At 38.4% G+C, this 26222-nt stretch overlaps 1 protein-coding gene across 1 annotated transcript in view; it reads left to right on the top strand.

Annotated features, from left to right (window-relative positions):
• LOC134674227 (uncharacterized) overlaps positions 1-26222 on the top strand; it is a 100807-nt gene that overhangs the window by 40130 nt on the left and 34455 nt on the right. Inside the window, exon 6 of the mRNA XM_063532286.1 lies at positions 7056-7193. Coding sequence (XP_063388356.1) covers positions 7056-7193 — 138 coding nt within the window. The remainder of the gene's footprint in view (positions 1-7055; positions 7194-26222) is intronic.

Here is a 26222-nt window from a genome sequence, read left to right as displayed (position 1 = left end):
AGACCCCCACATTGTGACGGATACTGGTAGTGGCGCCTCAGAGTTTCGCGTAATATTCCCTATTTCACACAAATCCTGTGTATGTGGTCGTTAATATTTTCTATATATGGTGCAACTATCAATATATCCGTACTATATTTAGACCTCACGTGTTTTATCTTAGCCTGTCACAGAAACTAGTATAATCGCCCGGATCTATCGCTAATAACCGATTCGCGTGGCAGATTATATGATGCTTCAATCGGTGTTACTGATCTGTATTATCCACATAGCTGGCATGTTGTAAATCTTACAGCGAAGATATAAGGTCACTCTGCAAAGATGCTGCACTTAACAGCACGTTGCATAGTCTAGTTTATTAACAATGTCTTCAAACATGTTGCATATACACATTTATACGAATCGGTTAACGTTAAATAGCTCTGGCAGCTTTCCATTAGAAATCTCACACCCTTAGACCCTTAGAGCATTTAATAACTGGAGTCGCCTTTAAGAGCTTACCCCTCTGCCGAAAAATTTGCACGATTGTGCAAACTTTTGTAAGGACTGACATGGCTATTTGTACGTTACGTACCAATCATCTAGAAATAGCAATACATTTGACGCCCCCTCCACCGCAAAAATCCGCAGACTGTTTCGTAAAGAAAATGACAACGATGACATCTCCAGTTACTAAATGCTCTAAGCTCTTAGAGGATATAACCAACGGAGACGCTGTCTATAATTTTCGGTACAAAATAGTCTGCCGTTTTTTGCGGGGGAGGGGCACATCAAGTGTATACGTAACGTCAACATAGCCATGTCATGTGTTTGACATATGGTCGACCATTGGCCGCCTTTTTTCGACAGAGGGGAACACCTGTTAATGACCACTCCGTTGGTTATATTCTCTAAGTCTAAGCTCAAACCACATACATTTTTAGTCAAAAAGTTCAAATATACTAAACTCCATTTTATATTTCCAAATTCCTCAAGCTGAATAAACTGTGTGCTTAGGTATTCATAATAAAAACTGTACTGTCGGCAATCACAAAGTCACAACAAGAAGTCACAACAAAAAAAAAATTGCCTTTTAAATAAAACCATCCTCCGCCTAAATAAAGTAGAATTCACAAAAACGCAGTTACATATGTAGGCCAAGCAATAAGAAGTTATAGAGGGAAATGCTAGGAACACAATTTTTGACTCCGTAGCTTTGTTTGGACTAGGTAGGAGGTGAACATATCAAAAGTCCCCGGTCGTAGCCCCGGTGCTGGGGGGTAGAGGGGGGAAAGAAGGTCTCATTTTTCGGTTTTTCACTTATATCTTGGAAACTTTGCGTCTTAGCGACATGGCTACTAAGACAAACCAAAAGCTGATAAAATTTGTTACAAGTTTTATTCTGTCAAGTTTTTCGATATCTTGAATAGTTTTTGAGATATCCGCTCTTGAAAGTTTATTTAGGGCTTTAAATTTTATCTTGATATCTACATTAATGAAGCTCTTAGGCCGTGTTTGGTATCATTTTCGTATAAATCGGGGGTGCTGAATTCATTTTTGGTATCACATTGACACCATTCCTAAGAAAAAACATATAAACTTTAAAAAAATACCTTTTTTTTAAATTCCTCTTCACGCTTAAACCGCTCAACCGATTTAATTGAAATTTGGTATACAGATATTTCGAGTCCCAAGACAGGACATAAGATACTTTTTATCTCAATAATCATTCTTTAAAGTTGTGAAATGGAGTATGGGGGGAATTCAACTTCGTCGACAAAACTGAATTCCTGAGGTTAATACTGCTTAAAGGTAAGGTTTGAAGTCATGTTTGGTATCATTTTCATCTAAATCACAGATGTATACCATCCTAAATTTCATCTAAACCGGTTCAGCGGTTATTGACTCCCCATACAAACTTCCACCCCACTTTTCACACCCTTAAAAGATGTTTTTGTTATAAAAACTATCTTATGTCCTGTTTTGAGACTGAAACTATTTCTATACCAAATTTCAATGAAATTGGTTCAGCGGTTTAAGCGTGAAGAGGGATTTAAAAAAATATGTTTTTTTTTTAATTTTGGTTTTACTTCGAAATAGTGTCAATGTGATACCATAAATGAATTCAGCACCCTCGATTTATACGAAAATGATACCAAACATGGCCTAACAGCTTCACTGACGTAGATATCAAGATAAAATTAAAATCCCTAAATAAACTTTCAAGAGCGGTTATTTAAAAAACTATTCACGATATCGAAAAACTTGACTGGATAAAACTTGTACCTAATTTTATCAGCTTTCGGTTTGTCTTAGTAGTCATGTTGCTAAGACGCAAAGTTTCCAAGATATCAATGAAAAACCGAAAAATTCGACCTTCTTACCCCTCTCTACCCCCCAGCACCGGGGCTACAGCCGGGGACTTTTGATATGTTCACCTCCTAACTAGTCCAAACAAAGTTACGGAGTCAAAAATTGTGTTCCTAGCATTTCCCTCTACAACGTTTTTTGAGCATTCATTTCCTGACCTAATGAGTGTAGTGACGCATCGTGTTTGCGTATAAACATCAAACTATATGCACAAAATACACCTTATCTCGATGCAATAGAGTCCACAAACGCTCAACTAGTCGCGATCTCCTGTGACCAGTTAGAGCCAGTCGCAACTAAGGTTTACAACTGATAGTGATAAGCGTACAACCGGATACTACTTTTGTGCAGGATAGGAAATGCTTATTCAGGAGGTTGAGGAGGTGGAACAGCGAACTATTGGGTCTATAATGGGGTTTTATTTTAGGCGGAAGGCAAGACAATGTTGTTTTTATGACATTTATTCAACCTGTTGGCAATTGACCCATGAGACGTGAAAAATATAATAAATGCGGGATGGATGAAATGGCGACAGGTCTCTGGAACAACTTGCGATCCACTAAGGCCCCTTAAACTTAAGGGGAAAATATACAGAACGATCGTGAGACCGTAGAGACGTAATGTATGGATCAGAATGCTGGGCGACGAAAGTAGCGGATGAAAGAAGAGTGCATGCAGCGGAAATGAGAATGCTGAGATGGATGTGTGGAGTGACGAGAAAGGATCGGATTAAGAATGAGTATATAAGAGGAAGTTTGAAAATAGCCCCAGTAACGGAGAAAATGAGGAGAACATAGGTAGGTTAGCGTGGCATGTGGCATGGGCATGTAATGAGGAGGGATGAATGCCATATAGGCAAAAGAATGTTAGGGATGAATGTTGATGGACGGAGAGGGTATGGTAGATCCAAAAAACGATGGATGGATTGTGTGAAAGAGGATATGAGAAAGAAAGGAGTGAGTGCTGAGGACACGAAAGACAGAGGAGACTGGAAGAAAGAAACATGTTGTGCCGACCCCACATAATGTGGGATATGGGCAGGGGAAAGAAGAAGACAATAAGTTAAACGCTCCTTTGTCATTAAGTCTATTTAAGACAGAAATAAAGCCATAATTTGCTATATTTTATACTTTCATGCCAAACATCATGAAGATTCTGCGTTACAGCTCTATTAGCGAGTAGGATATATCTGTGTTTATTATGTCTAGAAGAAAACATGTTTATTTCATTTCATTTGTGCGACGTTTCGCTAAAAATTTACTCGTAAATTTCATACTGCAAATATCCGGTAACATATTGTATCTAATTATTTTATTTACTATTACTTATTTGGCAAGTAGTATCTCACACTCTAACCACTCAATATTTGCTATCGCACAAACACGAATTTCGCAACCTTACGTGATGTATTTATGAATTTGATCATAATTTGAAGTAATGTTCGACTAGACTTGATCACGATTCAATGTGAACTCTCGTCTTATGTAATAAGGTTCATTTTAGAAAATCATCAGTAATTGTTTGTCATCACCGTATACCATAGAATGAGTAGTAAGGAAGTCTCACTTTTGTGCCTGTAAGATTATCTTTGTAAGACTCACAATTATAAGGCTACGTTTCCACCAGAGATGTGCGAGCATGCGTATAGTGAGGAATATGTTTGTTAAGAACTTTTCATTGTCTAATAGATTTAAGATAGATCTAGTGAGATTTTTTTATTCACTATATTCAACTTCGGACGATATCCTACTTTTCTCTTCATTTCCCTATTCTCGTTTAGCGTGTAGTAATTCTATTGGTTCACACATCCCTGGCTAATACGAATCATCGCATGTGTCTGGAGGAAACTCAGCCTAAGGGCTGATTTAGACGGCGCGCGAACTCGCATGCGATTTTAGTTACATTACGGACTGTTGGTTACATCCAATTCAACCGACCGATCAAAACCTGCAATGGTATGAAACTCGCATGCGAGTTCTCGCGTCGTCTAAATTAGTCTTAAGACGGCACTCACGGCACTTTCTCTGAACATGCCTTAATAAAACTACTTATACGTACTAAGAATAGCACTATTAACGGACCATAGACCTAATACCGTTGCAATAAAGTCTACGAATGATCAGTTATTTCTGTCAACGATAATACAGTCCATATGTGGCGGGCTATCAGTCACATGAGTGAACCTTACGACCCGCAGACATATCGGATGGATATCGGCTGCCCTCCGACCCTAGTGTTTGCGACGGACAAACAGGGCCCTGCAGGTCAAATGTCATGTATATTGCTGATATAAAGGATTGGATACTTATAGAAATAAAGCAGGAAAATCGATTTGAGTATACTCAGTGATATAATAATTAATCTACTACTCGTTTATAGATATGGCATACCCAGTCACTTGTTGTGTACATGCTGGATTGTGCACTGACACTAAAAAAAGCCAGAAAATCAAATCTGTAGGCAAATTAATCAAATGGTGTATCTGTCGGCGGCCGATCGTAAGATCAGGCAGATCGTAATGTTCCTGTGTATTGTTTTGAGGATAATCACATTAAACCAATATATAGGTAAGATAGGTTCGTTAGGTTGCTTCAGATGGCCGAGGGCAAACTGCCCAGAAATAGTAGCCTCGCGTAGCGGGGCTCCGTCGACTCGGGGAACGAGTCAAAGATTTTCACGTTTCACGATATGCCTAGGAATTTCACGATATCCCTGATATTACGATCGGCCGCCGACATATCAATCAAATAGAGAATCTATTTTTATTGCGGTAGTAGTACTAGTGGTAGTAATCACTTTATTGTACACAACGCAGGTTTATATAATATGTATTTACAGAAATAACGGTACAAAGGCGAACTTATCCCTGTAATTGTACTCTTCCAGCTAATCTTCGAGTAAATGAGGGGAGAATTGAAATTAGATAGACAAACTTACGGAATGCACAATAATAGAATGGAAGAGATCCCTTAAAATTTAAGGCTTAAAGGTATAAATTTGCCTTTGTATTAATGACGAATGTCATTTTTCCTGTTTTGTTTTGATTTTTGTACAATAAAGTGTTTTGCTACTACTACTACATTGCATTGCAGTTTTGTGTAGTTTGGTGTTTTGATTTTCCATTGTTATAGTTTTGCGTAACTTTGGAAATACTGCACTATATTATTTCTAAACTTGCTAGTCATAGTTCACACAACTCTGTACAGTCACCTGCAATAGTATGTTACACAACGAAGGCCGCAAAAATATATGACACCATCTTATTTGTAGAGCCATAAGAGCGTGTCACATATTTTTACGGCCTTCGAATAGTAACATATTATTGCAGGTGACTGTACATCACAATATAATATATGGTGATGTTTCTCTCGGTAGCAAGATGACAAGCGCTGCGCCGTTTCTCGTTATCCAAAGGTCACGGTTTTCTGATCAATCCGGCTAATTGGACAAATTAATTTAACAAGATATCTAGATCGACTTAGTTAGCGTCAGTAAAGCTTTGGTACGATACCGGTAACTTTTAACCTAAGTGTTATCAGTGTAACCCCGTGATTGTAACTGTTATTAAAAATGTACGATAAAATCTAACTATGAAGACACGTGTAACTTTTTTAGCACTAGCCGGATGTTATTTGCTTCTGTTCATATTTGTGTTATTACTCTTTGAGTTGTGCAAATTTGCTCTTATTTGTAAGAAAAGTAAATGACGGTAACTAATACTGCCTATCCTATGCCATAAATTTGTGTTTTGTACAATAAAGGGTTTGTACATACATACATACTAATTCGATGAAAATTTAAATGCAGGTACTGTTAAAGAGCCTTATTGCTACGAGATAAGATCTACCAACAATTTTGTGCGTTGCTATTAGTATAAGAAACATTGTCGATTTTGCACACATAACTAATGCATGAAAAACGCCGTTAGGTACCTATAGTATTTCGCGCGATATCTGTCAATTATGTTAACACATTCGTCATTGTATAGTACGACACGCCTCCGCCAATACGGTATCCTCAAATTAGCATAAAGTAATGCCCCAGACACGAAAAACTAGTGATTTCGCGACCGTACGTATGTGAAGAACAAATCCTCGACACTAAGGGTACGGTCTCATTGGAGCGCTCGGTTCGTTTTTGTAGTGGAATAAGCTTTCAAGGAATTTGAGTGGCCACGCTTTCATTTGTTTAACGTCGCACACCGTCTATTACGTTCATTGAGCATTTTTAATTTACGTGATCGTTAATCTACATTCGACTTCAGAAGTGGGCCGCGTTTGTTTTAGCCGAGACTCAGTTTGCAGTTTGTTTTAGCCGAGAGGCATGGAACGCACGCCTCGGTCTTGCACGATTGATGCTGACCGCCATATTTTTACTAATAGCGTGCGCTTCGTGGCTGAAGTGTTAGCGTCAGGGGATTTTAAATTCATTGTCAGGTTGCCAAGCCCATGCTGAAAACTAGTGATAACCACGATTATATCCATATTGCTGGAGGGCCACTGAACGCACGCTCTGTGCGTGCACGATCGACGCAGACGTCGACCGTCGTACATTCCTTTTAACCAATGTATGGTGATCGAATTCAGCGTCGAGCGTGTGTTTATGGTATAGAATGTCAGGGGTTTTCAAACAAATAAATTATTGAATGCTTAATTTTTTACTCGAAACTAGAATATATTATATAACATTTGATATTATAATTCCAGAACAAGCAGCCATACTTCCCGATCTTCGGCGAGCAGCACCCGCGGCCGCCGCGCTCGCGGCCCAAGGACGCGCTCGGCACCGTGCGCGCCTGCGCCGCCTGCCACCACCACCTGCTGCAGCAGTGGAGCGGCTACCAGGTCAGTACTACAGATATATACTTCTTATGATGTAGGAGGCAAACTAGCAGACGAATCCACGAATTACCATCGCTCGTGATGGGTACCCGCATCACCAGAGAGGTGGTAAGGCATGGACTGTGCGTGGCCGGCTCCGGCCTTTGAGATGGAAGTATGCTCTTTACTTGAAAGTTTGAAGGTCTTACTGGTCCGGAAATACCGTAGGCGACAGTTCATTCCACAGTAGCTGTGCGAGGCAGGAAGTTTCTGGAGCACAAAGCTGAAAGTTAAAGAATTACATGTTACATCCTTCACGCTTGACGCGTAACGGCTCAAGTACAACATTACGAGCGGCTTTTTTGTGAGCAAGACGTCTACTGTAAGGACACGCAAATGTTGATCGCATCTTCAATTTTAGTATGCAACCGGGCGTGATCGTTAACACTGAACTGCTGACTTACCTACTGTATGGTATGACTTGACTACGCGCCGCCATGGTTGCAGTCGCAAGTTATCGCAATTGTTTGTCGCTACAGCGCAATGTAGTGCCATACCGCTATACAGATGTAGTGCATAATTGTCTTCCATCGTATTTTCTCGGAAACGTTCGTATTTATCGTGCTAGTTCAGTCAATGTCAGTCATTTTTGTGCCGAGACTAACCGAAATAGCAAGACACGTTCGTATGTTTCCGTGAAAATACGATGGACAATAATTATTCATTGCATCTACTTTTTAGCTAGCAGCTAGGGTTGTTAACATGGTTCGACATCCAGTTATAACACACGCAGTGCTGAGGTTCTTGCTAATTACTTCTGCCTGATTGATACGCACCCCGCTTCTGGGGCCACGCCAATGACATACTGAGGCCATACATAATGAGGCCATAAATACTGCGTTACCCTACTACAGTACCCACAAGTAGTAAGGATAGTTTCACAGAAACGTAAAATTAAATTGGCTTTCTTGCATCTTGTTTTACTATAATTTAAATATCGGTGAGTAATATGTCAACAAAATTAATGATTCATGTTGCATCATACTCATATGATAACTGCCTACCTATTTGTAGAATATCTGTCCTATTAATAATTGTCACAACATTACCATGTTTATTATTTGATTAACTAATCGTTTGTTACTTTCCTTTGAAAACATTTCTATCATAACTGTATATTAATTATACAATATAATATTATGATCACATGTAATGTCTGATTTATTAGCTTTTAGTCAGTGAAATGACACACCACTATATCGGTGGCGTTTTTAGTGTTCCGTGCATAACTTTGTTCACGGAACACTTATGGGATCACTTTGGTCTCGTTTTTCTCAGAGACCGTTTGACGTAGATACCTAAAATTTGGAACAGTATTGGAACTAATATTTTTGATAAAGTTTCGCCATACAAAGGTGTTATCGCAAAGGTGTTAATTGGAACGTAATCCTGTTTTAGTAATCACGCACTGATAGCAGTTCTCTTTATTCCACACCCAAAATTCCTCTAATCAATACATTAATTCGATTCGGTTTAAACTAGACCTTGCCGGTTCTAACATACGGTACTATTTACACTAAATAATTATAATACATAACTTGGCGTTAAAACTAAATCAATCCGATTCGTTGCAGTTTCGACCTTATGCCACCGTGTTATGTCTGAATTAGGAAGTAATTAGCCATGTTACTTGTGTCTATTTGAATTGACTTACGGTTTCGTTTACAATTAATTTTCAACTTAATGTCTTAGAGATTAGAATTCATTTTTAATCGATACATGAAATTCCCAATATAATTCAAAAGAGGACGGACTGCGTGCTAGTCACGTATCTAACTAATGAGCTTCTTACGTCACTACTATATCTGTAGATATAATGGAATGGGCGTATATGTCACCCCGGGGGCATCGGCCCATACTACAATTATTAACCTTAAATTTATACCCGCAAGGTATATTTTCGTATGTGTCATGTTATTAATAGTTTATCTAAGAGTCGTCTGGGGTCGATTTGTGTAAGGGCAGGATCAGTGTTAACTGTCCCGATACTGTTTATTAATGTTTTGAACTTTGATAACGGGTTATCGACTTTATATTTACGCATATAAGACTTCAAGTTGAATGGGAGGGCTTAATTAGCTTGTTTTTGTTTGTTTTTAAATTGTGTCGATCAATAAGGTCTTAATCAATTATTCATGTTATTTATAGAAAAGTGTACCTATTGGAAAAACTAAAAGGAAAAAGGGCCCTTTCGTCTATTAGGTACAGAAGATTTAAGGTGTAACACCGGAGAAACTCGAAAATAGAATACCAATTAATTTGCCCATAAAAACATAGTTATTTTTTACTAAGATTTAATTCCCTTCTGAGAGCCCTATGGAAGCCATTTCTGTTTAATTATCTCTTTAGTCAATAGTTGTACTTACAGTTTGCCAAATACCTTTAATATTAAATACCTTTAATGCTTCGAATAGGTATTTGGAGTAATTATTTATCATTATGGCAGCAATAATGCAACGCGCGTGCAACGCACGATAATAATATACAAGAAATGATCATCCACCTCTATTTATACTCAAATATCGACTCGCCCCGTCATGTTTTCGTCCTATTTGGTATTATGAATAGATTACATTTATTTATAAAACCATTGAATAATATTACTGATACATAAAGAATAAATTATGTTGATGTCATATAATAAGACATTTAAATACCAAACGGCTACTATTTTATGGTAAAACGATTGAATACGTCTACTTTTTATTACTTACTATTTATAAGCGAGGTTAAGCATAAAATGTTTAATTACCTATATATTTTAATATGAATGTGTAAATAAAGCAGTTTTATAACAGAATCTCTAAGGTTCGTTGTTATCGTATAAATCTAGAAACTTAACCAACTGAATAAAAAGTCCGCGAATAACCCTGCCTGCTATAAGAGTTGTTAATGAATCGATAAAACTGAAAAGTGCCACGCCTACACATTACCACACATTCGATAATACCGAATCTAAACATCTCAAAATCCAAATAAAAGCGCAAATAACATCAACGCGTTGTTTGCTTCGCCATTAACCGCGTCTGACCTACAATACTTGCGCCTAATTCATAGCAAAACTTCAATAAAAATCTAATATAAACGTCACTAAGTCCCGCTTCCACACATCTAGCTACCAAAGAAGTCGATACGTTTTCGTTACGATTGCGCGTGAGTCTCAGAGTAAGGCGCCTGTGAGTGCGCAGCGCACAGTCGCGCGTGCAACGCACGATAATAATATACAAGAAATGATCATCCACCTCTATTTATACTCAAATATCGACTCGCCCCGTCATGTTTTCGTCCTATTTGGTATTATGAATAGATTACATTTATTTATAAAACCATTGAATAATATTACTGATACATAAAGAATAAATTATGTTGATGTCATATAATAAGACATTTAAATACCAAACGGCTACTATTTTATGGTAAAACGATTGAATACGTCTACTTTTTATTACTTACTATTTATAAGCGAGGTTAAGCATAAAATGTTTAATTACCTATATATTTTAATATGAATGTGTAAATAAAGCAGTTTTATAACAGAATCTCTAAGGTTCGTTGTTATCGTATAAATCTAGAAACTTAACCAACTGAATAAAAAGTCCGCGAATAACCCTGCCTGCTATAAGAGTTGTTAATGAATCGATAAAACTGAAAAGTGCCACGCCTACACATTACCACACATTCGATAATACCGAATCTAAACATCTCAAAATCCAAATAAAAGCGCAAATAACATCAACGCGTTGTTTGCTTCGCCATTAACCGCGTCTGACCTACAATACTTGCGCCTAATTCATAGCAAAACTTCAATAAAAATCTAATATAAACGTCACTAAGTCCCGCTTCCACACATCTAGCTACCAAAGAAGTCGATACGTTTTCGTTACGATTGCGCGTGAGTCTCAGAGTAAGGCGCCTGTGAGTGCGCAGCGCACAGTCGCTTGCGCAGATGAGGTTGACGCACGCGTCGCCGCTTGAACGTTTGAGCCGAGTAAGTGATCCGTAAATCGCTTTTTTAATGGCCCTAAAAAGTCAAGCTATCGAGTACAAAACCTTTAAAAAAATTGAAAGTATTTTTGCGAGAGTTTTTTAGTTAGAGTGTAATTATTTTTCTTTAATTTTGTCTCGAGATAGAGTTAGACCAAGAAAAGTCTACAGCGATTTTGATAGTCCACTCAGTGCAACTGTTATTTTAAACGTCAGACTTCTATGAAATTATGACGTATAAATAATACTTGCACCGCGTGGGCTATCAAAATCGCTGCAGACTTTTCTCGGTCTGACTTTAGAAACTTTTTAATTCAAACAATTTCTCCTATAGATTGTTTTTTTTTTCACTCAATGATAGATCGCTTTCGGGCCTTCGGATAGCGCGTGTGATACAGCAATCACTATTACCGATAACGATAACTCAAGTCAGTGTCACCAAAATATTCAACGAGTGATCATGTGCAGTGTCAATAATGTGGTACAACGGGAAATTCATGGTACCGATGCTCAGTGAGGTATACCTTAGTGTGTAAGTGTAGTGTTGTGTGTAGTGTGTAACGTGGTTCTGGTTTTGAGGCAGGTCGGGAAGAGGAATGGAGAGGTGATGTGCGGGAAACAGGACAAAAGTTGTGATGGCCAGGTACTTGTTTTGTAATGTTAATAAGATTAATGTGGGGAAGACCGGCATGTACAGTCGCCATCAGATATATCAATCATCGTCAAGGCGCTCACAAATATCTGAACACGCCTCTATTGTCAAGGCGTTGGAGTGCGTGTTCAGATATTGTGAACACCTTGGCCGCTCCGATATATCTGATGGCGACTGTACAATGTTTGGTTGGGAAGACCGTCGTAGGGCAAGAACTCTCGTACCATCGCATACACTGTTAACTGTCCATAGGTAAACCTTATTACAAAAGGCATAAGGTCCACAGGTGGACAGTTAAGAGTTCTGTTTGTACAGATGCCGGCAAACATCATGAAGTTGTGACTTTGCCTGTAAATTCGTTTAATCCTGTCATTATTTTCGTGACAGAGATGGAAAGTACAGGGTTACACAATTGTACTGTGTTTCCATATCTGTCGCGAAAATAATGATATGATTAAACGAACTTACAGGCAAGGTCACTTGTTCAAGAAGTTTGCAGTCAGTTTGAAGCCACAAATGCGTATTGGATTAGCAATTAAAAAATATCTAGGTAATGATGATTAAATGCTAATGAAGACGTAAGTAGGTAGGTAGAAACCGAACGCGACCTGGGTCACTAGAGCCACCTTCCCCCCTCTTTTTAGGATTCCGTACCCAAAGGGTAAAACGGGACCCTATTACTAAGACTTCGCTGTCCGTCCGTCCGTCCGTCCATCCGTCCGTCCGTCCGTCTGTCACCAGGCTGTATCTCACGAACCGTGATAGCTAGACAGTTGAAATTTTCACAGATGATGTATTTCTGTTGCCGCTATAACAACAAATACTAAAAACAGAATAAAATAAAGATTTAAATGGGGCTCCCATACAACAAACGTGATTTTTGACCAAAGTTAAGCAACGTCGGGAGTGGTCAGTACTTGGATGGGTGACCGTTTTTGTTTGCTTTTTTTTTGTTTTTTTTTTTGCATTATGGTACGGAACCCTTCGTGTGCGAGTCCGACTCGCACTTGCCCGGTTTTTTGGGGGTAGCCAAGAGTTAATCTTATGGCATTATCAGCTGCACGATCCAAGGTACAAGCGGCGTCACCTGAGACAATAGTGCTTAACTACTCCTACATAGTCCATACATTTCGACGCTTACTACCCTGATGACTGACCTACTGATTGCATGGGATTTATTTGTATGATGATACAGATATTTGTTCCTGAGTCATGGTTGTTTTCTATGTATTTAAGTACATATTTATATATTATATATATCGTTGTCTGAGTACCCACAACACAAGCCTTCTTGAGCTTACCGTGGGGCTTAGTCAATTTGTGTAAAAAAAAATGCCCTATAATATTTATTTATTTTATTTAAAACAAAACCTGTCAGACTGTAATTTTTTCCTCATTCGAAATGTAACATAATTTATCAGTTTTCAATAATTTCTACGCGTGTACGTAATTATAGGTATTTCTCTGATTATACCTATTGTAACTTTATTAAGATATTTTGGTATCGATACTTTTGTTGGCAATTAAGATATTGTAACACCCGTGATAATGATTGTTTTCGTTTAAACTTACGTCATGGTGACGTGCATTTATTGTCAAAATTTATTTACCCAAAATGTTTGCAGCCTTCTAAAACCAGACGATTAGGTACTTAGCGAGGCATTAGCAATCGTTTTATGTCAACAAACTATTGTTGCCCTCAGCCACAGAATAAATAATAGTACTAGGTACAGAAGACTCACTCTCTAACAAAACGCGTCTGTCACGATCAGCACAGATATGGCCGTTAGGTGGCGACAGCGCCACGCGCGCTTTATGGCAAACCCCAAAATTGGGGTCGAACGGATGTACTTTTAGCTACCTGTAGCAAAGCGACGAAATCGCGGAGTGAGCCACGCCTGCCTCAGCTTAGATGTTACTTAGACTTGATATTTCAATACGTTATGTGTCTAAAACATCACTTTTGATGTAATTGACGTGATTCATACACCATTATTTTAAAACAACTACACTCATGTCAATTATATTTGATTGGATTTATTCGTATTATTTTTAAAAAATTCCTCGTTTTCTCCTGATAACACAGAAAATAGTTTTCATTCAATTAAATCAATCTAGTCTTTTACAAAGAGATATCGATAAATTGAGGATTTCCTCCAATAGGACCTTTGAATACAAAGGTTATAAACAATCGGCACCCTACCACAGAATAAATAATAGTACTAGGTACAGAAGACTCACTCTCTAACAAAACGCGTCTGTCACGATCAGCACAGATATGGCCGCTAGGTGGCGACAGCGCTACGCGCGGCTTATGGCTTTCCCCAAAATTGGGATCGAACGGATGTACTTTTAGCTACCTGTAGCAAAGCGACGAAATCGCGGAGTGAGCCACGCCTGACCTAACAGACATACCGCTTATAACGACTAACCCCCTTATTCATAAACGTTTCCTAAAGTTGACAAGCCGATAATAATCGTTTGTCCCTTTCCGACGTATTGGTATGATGGAAAGGGACAAACTATTATTATCGGCTTGTTAACTTTAGTAAACGTTTATGAATAAGGGGGTAAACCTATACGAGCCTATTCAGGCTCATGAGTGTACTCAGGTGGGCTGTGTGACGTAAACGCCACAATACTGCAATGTTCTGCCGCCAGAGTGCAGCACTAATTTGTTTAGTAAACCATAGAGTAACTTAAACATATATACTAGGACCTAAACAGTTTTTTGACAAGTGTTCACTATGACATCGATGCATCAAGGCGGTTTCTTTACAGGTGGCCTCCCGCGAAAATCGAAATTTATTTATCTGCCTCTATCGATCGAATAGGCAAGAGTGATAGAGAGGTAGAAACCGAACTTTCGATTGTCGTGTTTCACGGTAGGCCATGTGATTGGCCTAGTGACGCCCTCTACGCAGAGTTTTGCGTAATATTCCCTATTGTTTCTACACCGTCTGCCCTCTGTTTACTTAAGCTATCAGTAGTACCAAATAGTTATCGATCTTGGAAGACGTGTAAAGTCTAATGGCCCCTCTACACGATGGGCCAACGCCGGCCATTCCAAGGGACGCATTTATGCGTTAGAGGGAGCAAGTGATATTGCTATCTCATTCTACCGCATGGCTGCGTCCCTTGGAGTGGCCTTCGTTGGCGCATCGTGTAGAGGAGCCATAATACAACAATCGACACCCAACAGACATACCGTTAATATCGACTAAACCTTACGAGACTTTTCAGACCGTGTGGGTGTATTCAGGTGGCCCCTGTGACGCAAACGCCACTATTGTTTCTACACCGTCTGCCCCAATATTTACCTACGTTATAGTACCAAAGAGTTATTGAGACTGAGTTTGGTAGCCGAAATGATGGCGCTTTACGGCGATGTTTTGTGGTAATTATGAATTGTAATACGTCAACTTTTGAATACCAGAGTACCGCATAATGGCGTGTAGCGCCATCTATCGCCAGCTGTCAAAATCGGGGGCACTATATTTTCTTAGACCTCTTCCATGATCAATAACTCTTTGGTAGCACCATCCTCCACATTTATTGGACAATTCTATATAACGTTAAACAAAGCGGTTAAAATTGAAGGATAATGCGGTTGACGTACCATTGCCACTTCTCATAATCCCGTACCTTCACACGCATAATATTAGTATCGTTTCTCTGAACCCAGATATTACTCTCTTACTGACTTTTAGTGTGATTCACAGAGGTGTGTCTGTTCTACAATTAGGGTTCTCAGGCCCTAATCTTTAAAAGCCAGACTTGGCGCCAAAATTGCCTGATATTCCGCCCGAGTTGTATGTCGGTTACCCAACTGTTGATGTCTCATGTACAATAGAAATCAGTCTATAGTATACGTAATCTACAACACAGATCAGCTGCTATCTTAGTGACCCGCTGATATCGTGTCAGGATGTTACATGTTATTTATGTATGTTTAGGTATATCCGTATTAAATGATAACACTCGATAATAATATAAATACCTACGATTATAATCGTTTCAGAGTTCTTAAGTTAGATAACGACTTGGGTTCTAGAAGAAAGATTAGTAGTTATATAGTATCATCGATCAGTATTATGAGTGATAAGAAATGAAGAAATACCAATCGTGAAATTGGACGTAATGTAACTGAAGCTATTGAGATTTACGAAATGTGAGATTATACGCGATAACATTACATTACAATTAGTCTGATTAATACAATAATTGAGATAAAAGTATTACAGTGAGAATGATGTCGGATAACGCGATCCAAAGTACATTCGAATTTGTCATGTTATCAAATTTGAATGTTATTATTTTTATTTTTATTACTGTGTGCTTAGAACATTTTTATAAACATATCTAACAATACCTATATAATCATTCCCATATCAGTCGTGTAATTTTCCGTCACAAATTAATAGATTGCAATGACTCTTCTGCAAGACAGTTGACGGTCAGTTATAATCCGAAATTAATAGATTGCAATGACTTTTCTGCAAGACAGTTGACGGTCAGTTATAATCCGAAATTAATAGATTGCAATGACTCTTCTGCAAGACAGTTGACGGTCAGTTATAATCCGAAATTAATAGATTGCAATGACTTTTCTGCAAGACAGTTGACGGTCAGTTATAATCCGACCAACCATTGCCTATAATATTTGAAGAGTTCAATCGATTTCTTCAGAATCCCATCATCATTCTTACGTGATGACAAAGAAACCAGCAGTAAAGTATGAGTAACCCCTGGTTTATAGATGAATTGTTTACTAGTAGATTACACGATAACCACTCGTGCCTCCCTGAATTCCCTGATTATAAAGAAAAATAAAAGACGAAAATAGTGCCATAAAAATAGATGATTGTCCCAATATGACCTCAGCCCGAGTGCATTGTCCGTCAAAGTATCCACATAAATGTCTTTAATGACAATAAACATTAAATATTGTACATGATTATTGATTACAGTAAGTCTCCGGTTCAAGCTATCGCGAGTCAAAGGTCCGAACTATATTTTTATTATTCGCTCCGTACTTAGATCATGGGTTTATTCCATATCATGTTGTGATAACTCTCGAGTCTCGATCAATTGCATGGCGGGATAATATGTCTAAAATAACAAAAGTTTTTATCTAAAAATCAGTTTAGATAGGTACCAGTTTTATGAAGTGACTACTTATTGTCGTTTAGACAATAATATTCTGTTCAATAAATAAACGATTTTTCTCAAAAATGGACGGCAAAGTCGACTATGCCGTCTAAAAAATAGGTCGCGAAGCGCGGAGTTTATGGTCAGTCAAAATTTAAAAAGTTAAAAACATTGCAGTCTCGATTTTGGGACTGCAATGTTGCATACAAATTATATTATTTGTCGAGTTCCAAACTTTTTAAAAGTTCAAATGGCCATATCAAATGAAGGCACAGGCCCATTAAACAGCCAAACAGATGATTAGTACCGCGACTATTTAGTTGTCTCAAATAGGTTGGCGTATTTTCGGCAGAAAAATACACTTCTATTTTTTTATTAAAAAAATAAAAAGGCGGCAAGGGCTTTCCTCTGTGAAAATATATACGTAAGAACGTTGCTTTTGTAAAATGTTTCTATGATATTTATGTTTCTTGCACCATTTTTGAGAAAAGCACTATATATGACTCGGCTGGAAGGCTACTTGCTGGCTTCGGATTCAATTAAACGGACTCCCAAGGTCGTCCGTTTAAAACGAATCCTCAGCCTGCAAGTAGCTACTTCCGAGCCTCGACAATAATGTACTATTGAATAGCCTAAATTTTAGGCCCTAAAACCCCGTACTGCCACCTTCGGTCTTCGTATCGCGTTGCGTTGCGTTCGTATTGCGTTGAGTTATCTTTTCTTCTTTATTTTTAAACGTGTTTTGAGCCAATATTTACTCGAAATTATCTCGGAACAACGGTCAAATATACAAAACATTTCTTGTAACGGACGTCATAAAGGTCAAGTTAGCTCGAATCTACAATCATCTAGTTACTACCCGTGCAGACGTGCGTAATAGTGCGTCCGATTGCGATTTCGTTCATTTTTCCGATGCCCTCATGATCTTTAAATTCAAATGTTATCGCCAAGTTTTATATAAACAATGACCATTTCTTGGGTAATCATATCTTTAACTGGATCAAACCGAATCACCAACAAATTACACATTAACTCAAATCATTTGAACTTTTAACATTCATAATAAACTTTGCGTGTTCTGTAACATTTTGTATCTTTCTAACAAATATAAATTTTGAAAAAAACGGGTAACCGGTCATCAAAGGCTTGTTCGATTTATCACGCGTTTATGGATAGCGTAATCGTCATCAAATTCGTCAGAAAATGGTATCTTGCTCAACAAACTGCACAAAAACCTCTCGTATAAAACTACAAATATGATTGTCAAATATTGTAGCGCTTCGTTATGCAAGATAATTCTTCGGGTGACAAGTAAAAGTCAGTAAGTAACACAATTGAAATTATTGGACAATAAACCGTGTTACAAGTGTAATAAAGTGCATTGTTACTTTAATTTTTTGATAGTACTTAGTGACTTTTGCTTGTCACCCGACGATATTACTGCAAGTGTCAGTACAAACACGAATATATCACAGGACTACAGATTTCTAAAGTTTTGACTCTTGATCTTATACTTTAGACACTGGTATTTTGGCGTTGAAACTAGCTTTTTTGCCGGCGTGGCTTTCAATGTCAGCGAAAGATGACGTGTATATGGCAGTTTATTTCATCAGCTTTTTTAATTATTTGTTTAATTTTAAATGGTTCCTTTCCATTTATAGATAAACCCAAGCGTCGATCGCTGGATATCGGCAGAGAGCAAAGTATCGTATTATTCGTATTATTGATAACATCTAAAAATGTGCGAGTATGTATCGCAATACTCGCACATTTTTAGGTAAGAAAAGTGTGTTGCAATCCTCAGGATTCAGGAAGGGTTCTCAATGTTTTCATAAGGCTGGCGGCCTGCCCGTTATGAATTAAATGTTAATTAATCTAAAATCTACAAAGAATACGATAAGTTTCCATCAAAAGCATTTTAAGAATATCTCGCACTTGTGTAAATATTCTCAAATAACTTTACTAATAAAATAGGTACTCTCCTTCATTAAATAGCATCTCGTGAAATAATTTTATAATCGACGGAGTTTGAGACTATTTAACATTATTGTACTTTTATTAGTGCATACAAACTTAATACGTAGAAACAAAATAATACCATACCTAAAACATAATTAAATAACTAACCTACAAAACTTAAAAACTAAATCTAAATCTAAAAATAATTTGGCCAAGCCCGAGATAGCTCGAGGCATTTAGTGTTCCGTACGGCTACCATCAGTTTGGCATTAACATAAACGACGAGTGAACGTAATTTACTTCCTATAGGTATATCTCTTTCGCACTAATATGTCAGTACGAGCGAGATGCATAGAAAGTAAATTACGTTCACGCCCACGGTAGCGTTTATGTCAATGCCAAACTGATGGTAGCCGTACCGCTCGCATCGTTACATTTTACAGAGGTTGTTTGCCTGTTTTTAATAGGATACCGTATTCAACTACACACACAGAACAATAGTACAAAGTGTCTAAGTGCGAAGGCCGAATGCCGAGCTTTAGCAAAATGTCATCGCTTAAGCACAAAGCAATAGTACAAGTGTCTAAATGTGAAGGCCAAAGGCCGACCTCCGCGTAGCCCGAAGGCCCGAAGCATCCAGGATGTCAGTGCTTTAACACAGAACAATAGTACAAGTGTCTAAATGCGAAAGCCGAAGGCCAAGCTCCGCGTAGGGCCGAAGGCCCGAAGCGTCCAGGATGTTAGTACTTAAACACAGAACAATAGTATAAGTATCTAAATGCGAAGGCCGAAGGCCGAGCTCCGCGTAGGGCCGAAGGCCCGAAGCGTCCAGGCTGTCAGTTCTGTGTTTAACCACTGACATCTTGCAGGCATCGGGCCTTCGGCCCTACGCGGAGCTCGGCCTCCGGCCTTCGCATTTAGACACTTGTATTAATTACCTGTGTTTAGAACTGACCTCCTGGATGATTCGGGCTTTCGGCCCAATGCGACTTCAGCCTTTGGATCTTGCAACTTAGACACTTGTACTTTAAAATACTTGGAAAAGTTACGGGAGGCGCGCGTCTGTCGGACGCTTCGGATCTTCGAATCGCTCCTTCGGCCTTTGCATTTAGTTAGATTCTTGTACTATTGCTTTGTGTTTGAATACCGAAGTCGAGCATCTCGCGAATGCTTGATGTATTATAATAATTTAGAGTAAGGCCAAGCGCGCACCACGATTTTTTGTCCTGCGATAATTTTGTCGCAGAAATGCAACGTATGTGTTTATATGTTAGTGCGCGCATATGCGACAAAAAAATCGCAGCGATTTTAAAATTGTGATTTGTCACATTTTTCCGCGATTGTTCGCGACGTGATTGTCGCAAAGTGAATTGTAGCATGCGGAGTTGTATGGCCCCGCGCGCACTATGATAATAAAATCGCACCCCGGCCGGACCTCAGTCGGCATTTCGCTCTCCAAACCAAATGTTGACCATTTAATTATGGAAATAGACGGGGATCACCTTTGTGTTATAAATGCTCAAAGTCATACAGCAATCGCATATTAAAGACACGTTTCATGACAAGCGACTGGTACGAAATCCATCTTGAGAATGAACAAATCGTCGACTTTTTCATCGCAGTGCGCGCAGTGAATTTTCTGCGATATATTACAGCGCGATTCTAAAATCGTGTCGCAAAAATTAAAATCGTGGTGCGCGCTTGGCCTATAATACCTTAAATGTATACTCCTTCAATTTGAATTTAGAACTCATTATTATTTTTTATTTGATTTTGTTTCTAGTTCTATGCCATATTATATAGACTTTAATATTATTTAGAACTGCTAAAAAACAAGATCGGCTTACTTTAAATATTTCGTCAATTTTACCTTTGTTTCTAAAAACTGTGATATTTAACTGTCATATACTATTAATGTCTTCCAAAATTATTTTCTCGTAACAGGACTGAGGGGCTACCGCGAAAACCGAAATTCGCAATTTGCGGGGATCTTTCTCTTTTACTCCAATGAAGGCGTAATTAGAGTGACAGAGAAAAATGCTCGCAATTTGCGAACTTCTATTTTCGCGGTTATAGCCCTGAATCTTGTTGCTCACCGATCCGTTCAAAAATATACATAAGTACTGATTTTTTATTTTTTTATTATTATGAATGGGCTTACTCATGGCCACAGACTAGCCGAGGCGTAGACGTGGCCTACGATGGAGCGAATATACGAGCCCCGATGCAAATGATTTCGTCTAGTTCCGCGCAACAATTTTGTTTATTTTAATAAATTTTACACATGAACATATAATGACCCAGTAATGGGAACCATAATAGCAATGTTTAATGTAGTTTATTCTGATCGTATAATAAAATTGCATGAGACTTTTATTGCTAAAATAAAGGACTTTTCAAAAACGTTGTTCAAATCATATTGTCCCCTCTTACAGCACTGCTGCATGCATGGGCTCGAAACAAAATTGTCAGTACATTGGCAGAGCCCTATTGCTTTCCCTGGTATAGCCCTTTTCACATATGTTGTAATCCTACCCGTAAAAAAAAATATAAAAAATCATTATTTTTTTTCTTTCAGTACAAACGGTATTTCTTGTATTTGGATTTAGTTATTGCAGAGTATTACCATATAAAATTAAATTACATTAGTATAAGTATTAAATATTAGTAATTTTTAAACAAAAACATTATTTTTGAACAAACGCGAGAACCTCAAAAAATGGGGTCACCTGACGAAAACATATGCATCGGGGCTCGTAATTATACAATTAATACAGAAATGTAATGGTACTTAATGAAAAGGAATATTGTGTATATTGTTTCGACGAATCAGATACTCTCAATAAAATCTATACATGAGGCCAAAGCTGTTCATAAATATTAAATGACTTTATTATCTCTATACGCCTTACTAACTCTATTTCTCCTATTGTGGAAAAAAAAAACACAACGACAGTCAAGAACGGAATTCTTAATTTGAATTTTTCAGAATTTTGAGATGCCTAATCCATTGGTTGGAAAGCTCGTTCGAAATTCAAACTTACTTGCAATATAATAAGGTCGTATTTTGTAGATCCCTCTCATACTTATAGTAGCCATTGAGATAAAATTAAATATCCCACAAAAATAGGCAAGCAGAATTAAACTTTGTGTCAAAGACATAAGTCATAAATTTCAATGCCAAAGTTTTAACTAAGGATGTTTCTCGCCTAATATGAATTGACCAGTGTAAGCATCAGTTAGCTAGCCCTAAGCAACCAAAGGTCAAGCTGCAGTTGAAAAACTAATAAAGATAAAGTTAAGCTGATAATTTTCCCGCCGTCTCCATGCTTCTTTAAGTTGGGTATCGACTGGTCAGCTGCCTGTTAGCTATAGTTTTCGCGAAAATCGCCAGGACAGAGGTGAAATTTTTTGTATGAAAACTTGCAACTTTAAATGCATTTTTTGACGAAACTATTGCAGTCTAAAATGAAGTCAAAATCAGTCCATCGACTCAATTTTTTGCAAGCTTTCTAATGGTACCCCACACGATTCTTACAAATGAAAAAAGTTTCAGCCTACCCCTCTCAACCCCCTAAATTTCCCCCTTTAATAAGAAATAAGCAGTTTTGACTTATTTACAATATGAGTGGTGGTAATTGCTATAACTGTTCCAAATTTTAGGTATCTATGTCAAACGGTCTCTGAGAAAAACGTATTTAACTGATTTGCAAGACCGAAGTGATCCCATAAGTGTTCCGTAAACAAAGTTTTGTACGGAACACTAATAAATAAAACTAATCTATATATAAATAATTACAAACTATGTTCAGCAGTGGACGTCTTATGGCTGAGATGATCCTGCGGAATGGTGTCGTAGATGCTGGTAGCATTTCCCCGCTGTATCGCAATACTTATTATTTGGGCGAGGAAGCTGCCAGCTCTACGATCACCAGTGGCGTCTGATATCCTATTGTACTTACATATAATTTTAAACTAGTGTCCGACCGAAACATGTTTTTTTGCCGAAACCGAAACCGAAACCGAATGTTCGGCTTTGGCTCTAGTTTCGGCCGAAACCGAAACCGAAACTTTTGTAGACTTGATAAAATCGTTGAAAAATGTCATAAAACCGCTTTTATACACATATTATGGGGCTGTCAACACCGAATGTCCTTGAAATTGATGTTACTTAAGCAGTTTTTTTTAAGAAAATTACTAAGACCAAGATAATTCTGCAACGATTTTGATAACACACGCAGTGCAAGTGTTATTTTAAACGTCAAAACTTCTATGAAATTTATGACGTATCAATAACATTTTCACTAGTTGCACTGCGTATCAAAATCATTGCAGAATTTTCTTGGTCTAACTCTATTCAGTCACCAGTCAAGCTAACATGTAGATACAGGGTCAACCAAAACACCAACCAAAAACGCGAGCGCAGCGGATGCGAAATATTTTGTTAACAATATCGCAAGGCCAGGTACCGATCTTCACCTGGGCTTAAAAGTCCGAAGTGCCCCAGTGAGGCGAACTTTCATGCGAAGTCAAAGCCGTGCTTCAGGCTTCAGGATAAGTAGTTGAGCACAGACTCCAACCAATGTCCATTGTATTAAAAAGCGAGACCGCAGTTTCGTCGACGTTCGACGAAGCAAAAGTTTTTCGGAACTTATTTACCTACGAAATATCATTTGATATTTACTATTTGCTTTTCGGTGAAGGAAAAACATCGCGAGGAAGCCGGACTAGTCCCGATAAGGTCTAGTTAACACTCTGGGTTTGAAGGTCAGTCTGATGGCAGTCGGTTTCGTAAAAACTAGTGCCTACACCAATTTTTGGGATTAGTTGTCTATTGCACCCCAGGCTCCCATTCCCATTGCCACGGCTCGGCAAAAATTCCGGGATTACGCGAGGAAGATGATGAGTTTTCTTATTATTCTCTTGCTCAGGGCCCAGTAACATGCGACAGTGCTATCTCATTCACTCCGATACAATTAGACAGTGTGCGCGTTATAAGTATTGACAGCCTCTTGAGACTGCGTCGGCCTTCCAGCGGCGCCCTCATTAGTGGAATTGTGTTTTATAATAAACCAATTAATTTCTGTACCTATACATGAATCAGTATATGTAGATATTAATATTGTTGTCCTACTTATTCCCCAACTTTTGGTCTTTGTCCGAAGTACCATTTCGTAAGTTTCGGCCCGGCCGAAAGGTTCGGCCGTTTTTTGGCCGAAACCGAAACTACAGCCGAAACATGATTTTTTGGCTGAAACTGGCCGAAACCGAAACCGAAACCGAACCTTCGGTCGGACACTATTTTAAACTAACTTTTTCTCAGCTGCACTTCATAAACATATTTGTCTATATTTAGGATTTTAATTTCAGTAACTCGATTCTATACACAACTTTGGCCAGACATAACAAGTAGGTAGTAATTGTCTGTGATACCTACAGATGTCATTATATGATTAAAGATAACATAATCGTTTTATTATGACCAATTATCAGGAGGCGTGTTTCGAAATACCTAAACCCGTTATCGTCGGTTCCTTGTCTTGGCTAAACAAATACCTACTGCAGCCACGAAAATGTGTTATACAAACATTGACAAGCTTCATACGGATATGAAGCGATTATAATGTTGTTATAGTGAAAATGAGTCAATATTCATTCGTGTTACAAGTGTTGTACGCTTGATAACATTTTCGTACAAAAATGTTGTATAGAGTTTTGAAAAATAACAGAAAGAACCAGTGTCATTTTATTGAATAGAACATTTTAGAATCTAGATAAATTATGCAAATTTGAAAGCAGGAATTTCGTTGTAACTTGACTTTCGTTGTAACTTTTGCAACGGATCGTTGCAAAGCTTGATTATTTTCGTTAATTCTGCAGTTGTACAGTCACCTGCAATATGTTACACCACCAAGACCGCAAACATATTTGACACGATCCCAGATAACTATTAGTCGAGTCGTAAGAGTGTGTCATATATTTTTGCGGCCTTTGAAGTGCAACATATACACTACACTACTACACACACTACACACACACTACACTACTATACACTACTACACACTATACACTACTATACACTACACACACACACTACACACTATATACTACACTACTATAGGTGACTGTACACGAAATCCAACTCAATGAAAGAATATTTAATGTGAGTCTGACTTAAGACTTAAGTCGTTTACGTGCGGACCGTACGCCGCAGTGGGCCACCTACAGCATTAAATCGGGCTCCTTTATGCAGGCCTTATCACGTCAACTTGTATCCGCGGGTCAAATAATCCGCAGGGCAAATAATACGCTTCTAATAATAGGTACCTACAGCCGGGGTTATCCGGGGTATCGGGGGGTCGCCGGGCTATCGCGGGGCCAAGCACATGGCCTGACGCGTAGTGTGGTAGGACGCACATGTACATAGGTATACAGATTATACTGTATGTGTTGGAATAAAGTATTAACGTAAGGACAAGGACAATAAGCACGAATAATTTCGTACATTGACCCTCAGTTTCCCATCTCTATCGCATGCTCGTAATTATATTGCTGACCTGTTCGCACAGTGACATTGACCGCCGGCATCATAGATCCGCCGATCCATTCACGAACTGATTCGTATACAGTATTCGAATTGATTACTCCATTACTCACGACATGGACTGTCAATTGCAGGCGTGTCTGTTAGCTGACGGGTGCACGGAGCGTGCACAGAATAAATAATAGTACTAGGTACAGAAGATTCACTCTCTAACAAAACGCGTTTGTTACTGTTAGGACAGATATGACCGCTAGGTGGCGACAGCGCCACGCGCGGCTTATAGCTAGCCACCAAAATAGGTGTGGGACGGATGTAGTTGTAGCTACCTGTTGCAAAGCGACGAAAACGCGGAGTGAGCCACTCCTGACGCGGGTGCTATTGTAGGTAAAATACGTCGCAAGCGTCCGCGCCAGTTAGCGTTGCTCATACAGTTTTTCGTCAATTCGCTCACCCGCTCTGTGCAACCGCGCCGGCTAGGGGTCGCCCTTAGAGGTCTCTGATCAAATTTTGTTATGAAACCTGATATTTTTAAACGACTGCCCCAAAAAAGCATTATTATTTAGGAAGTTAGGATGTTTGCTATATTTAAATATTTATTTCGAATAGTTGTTTATTTTGTTTATCTTTTAGTAACTATCAAGAATTGATTAGATATATTAATCGGCTTAGCTGGCACTAAACCGATTTATGCAAGATTGTCCTC

Source organism: Cydia fagiglandana, chromosome 19 (assembly GCF_963556715.1).
Source record: "Cydia fagiglandana chromosome 19, ilCydFagi1.1, whole genome shotgun sequence".
Taxonomy (NCBI): domain Eukaryota; kingdom Metazoa; phylum Arthropoda; class Insecta; order Lepidoptera; family Tortricidae; genus Cydia; species Cydia fagiglandana.
Note: the sequence above shows the minus strand (reverse complement) of the source record. Positions and strands in the feature narration are given on the sequence as shown.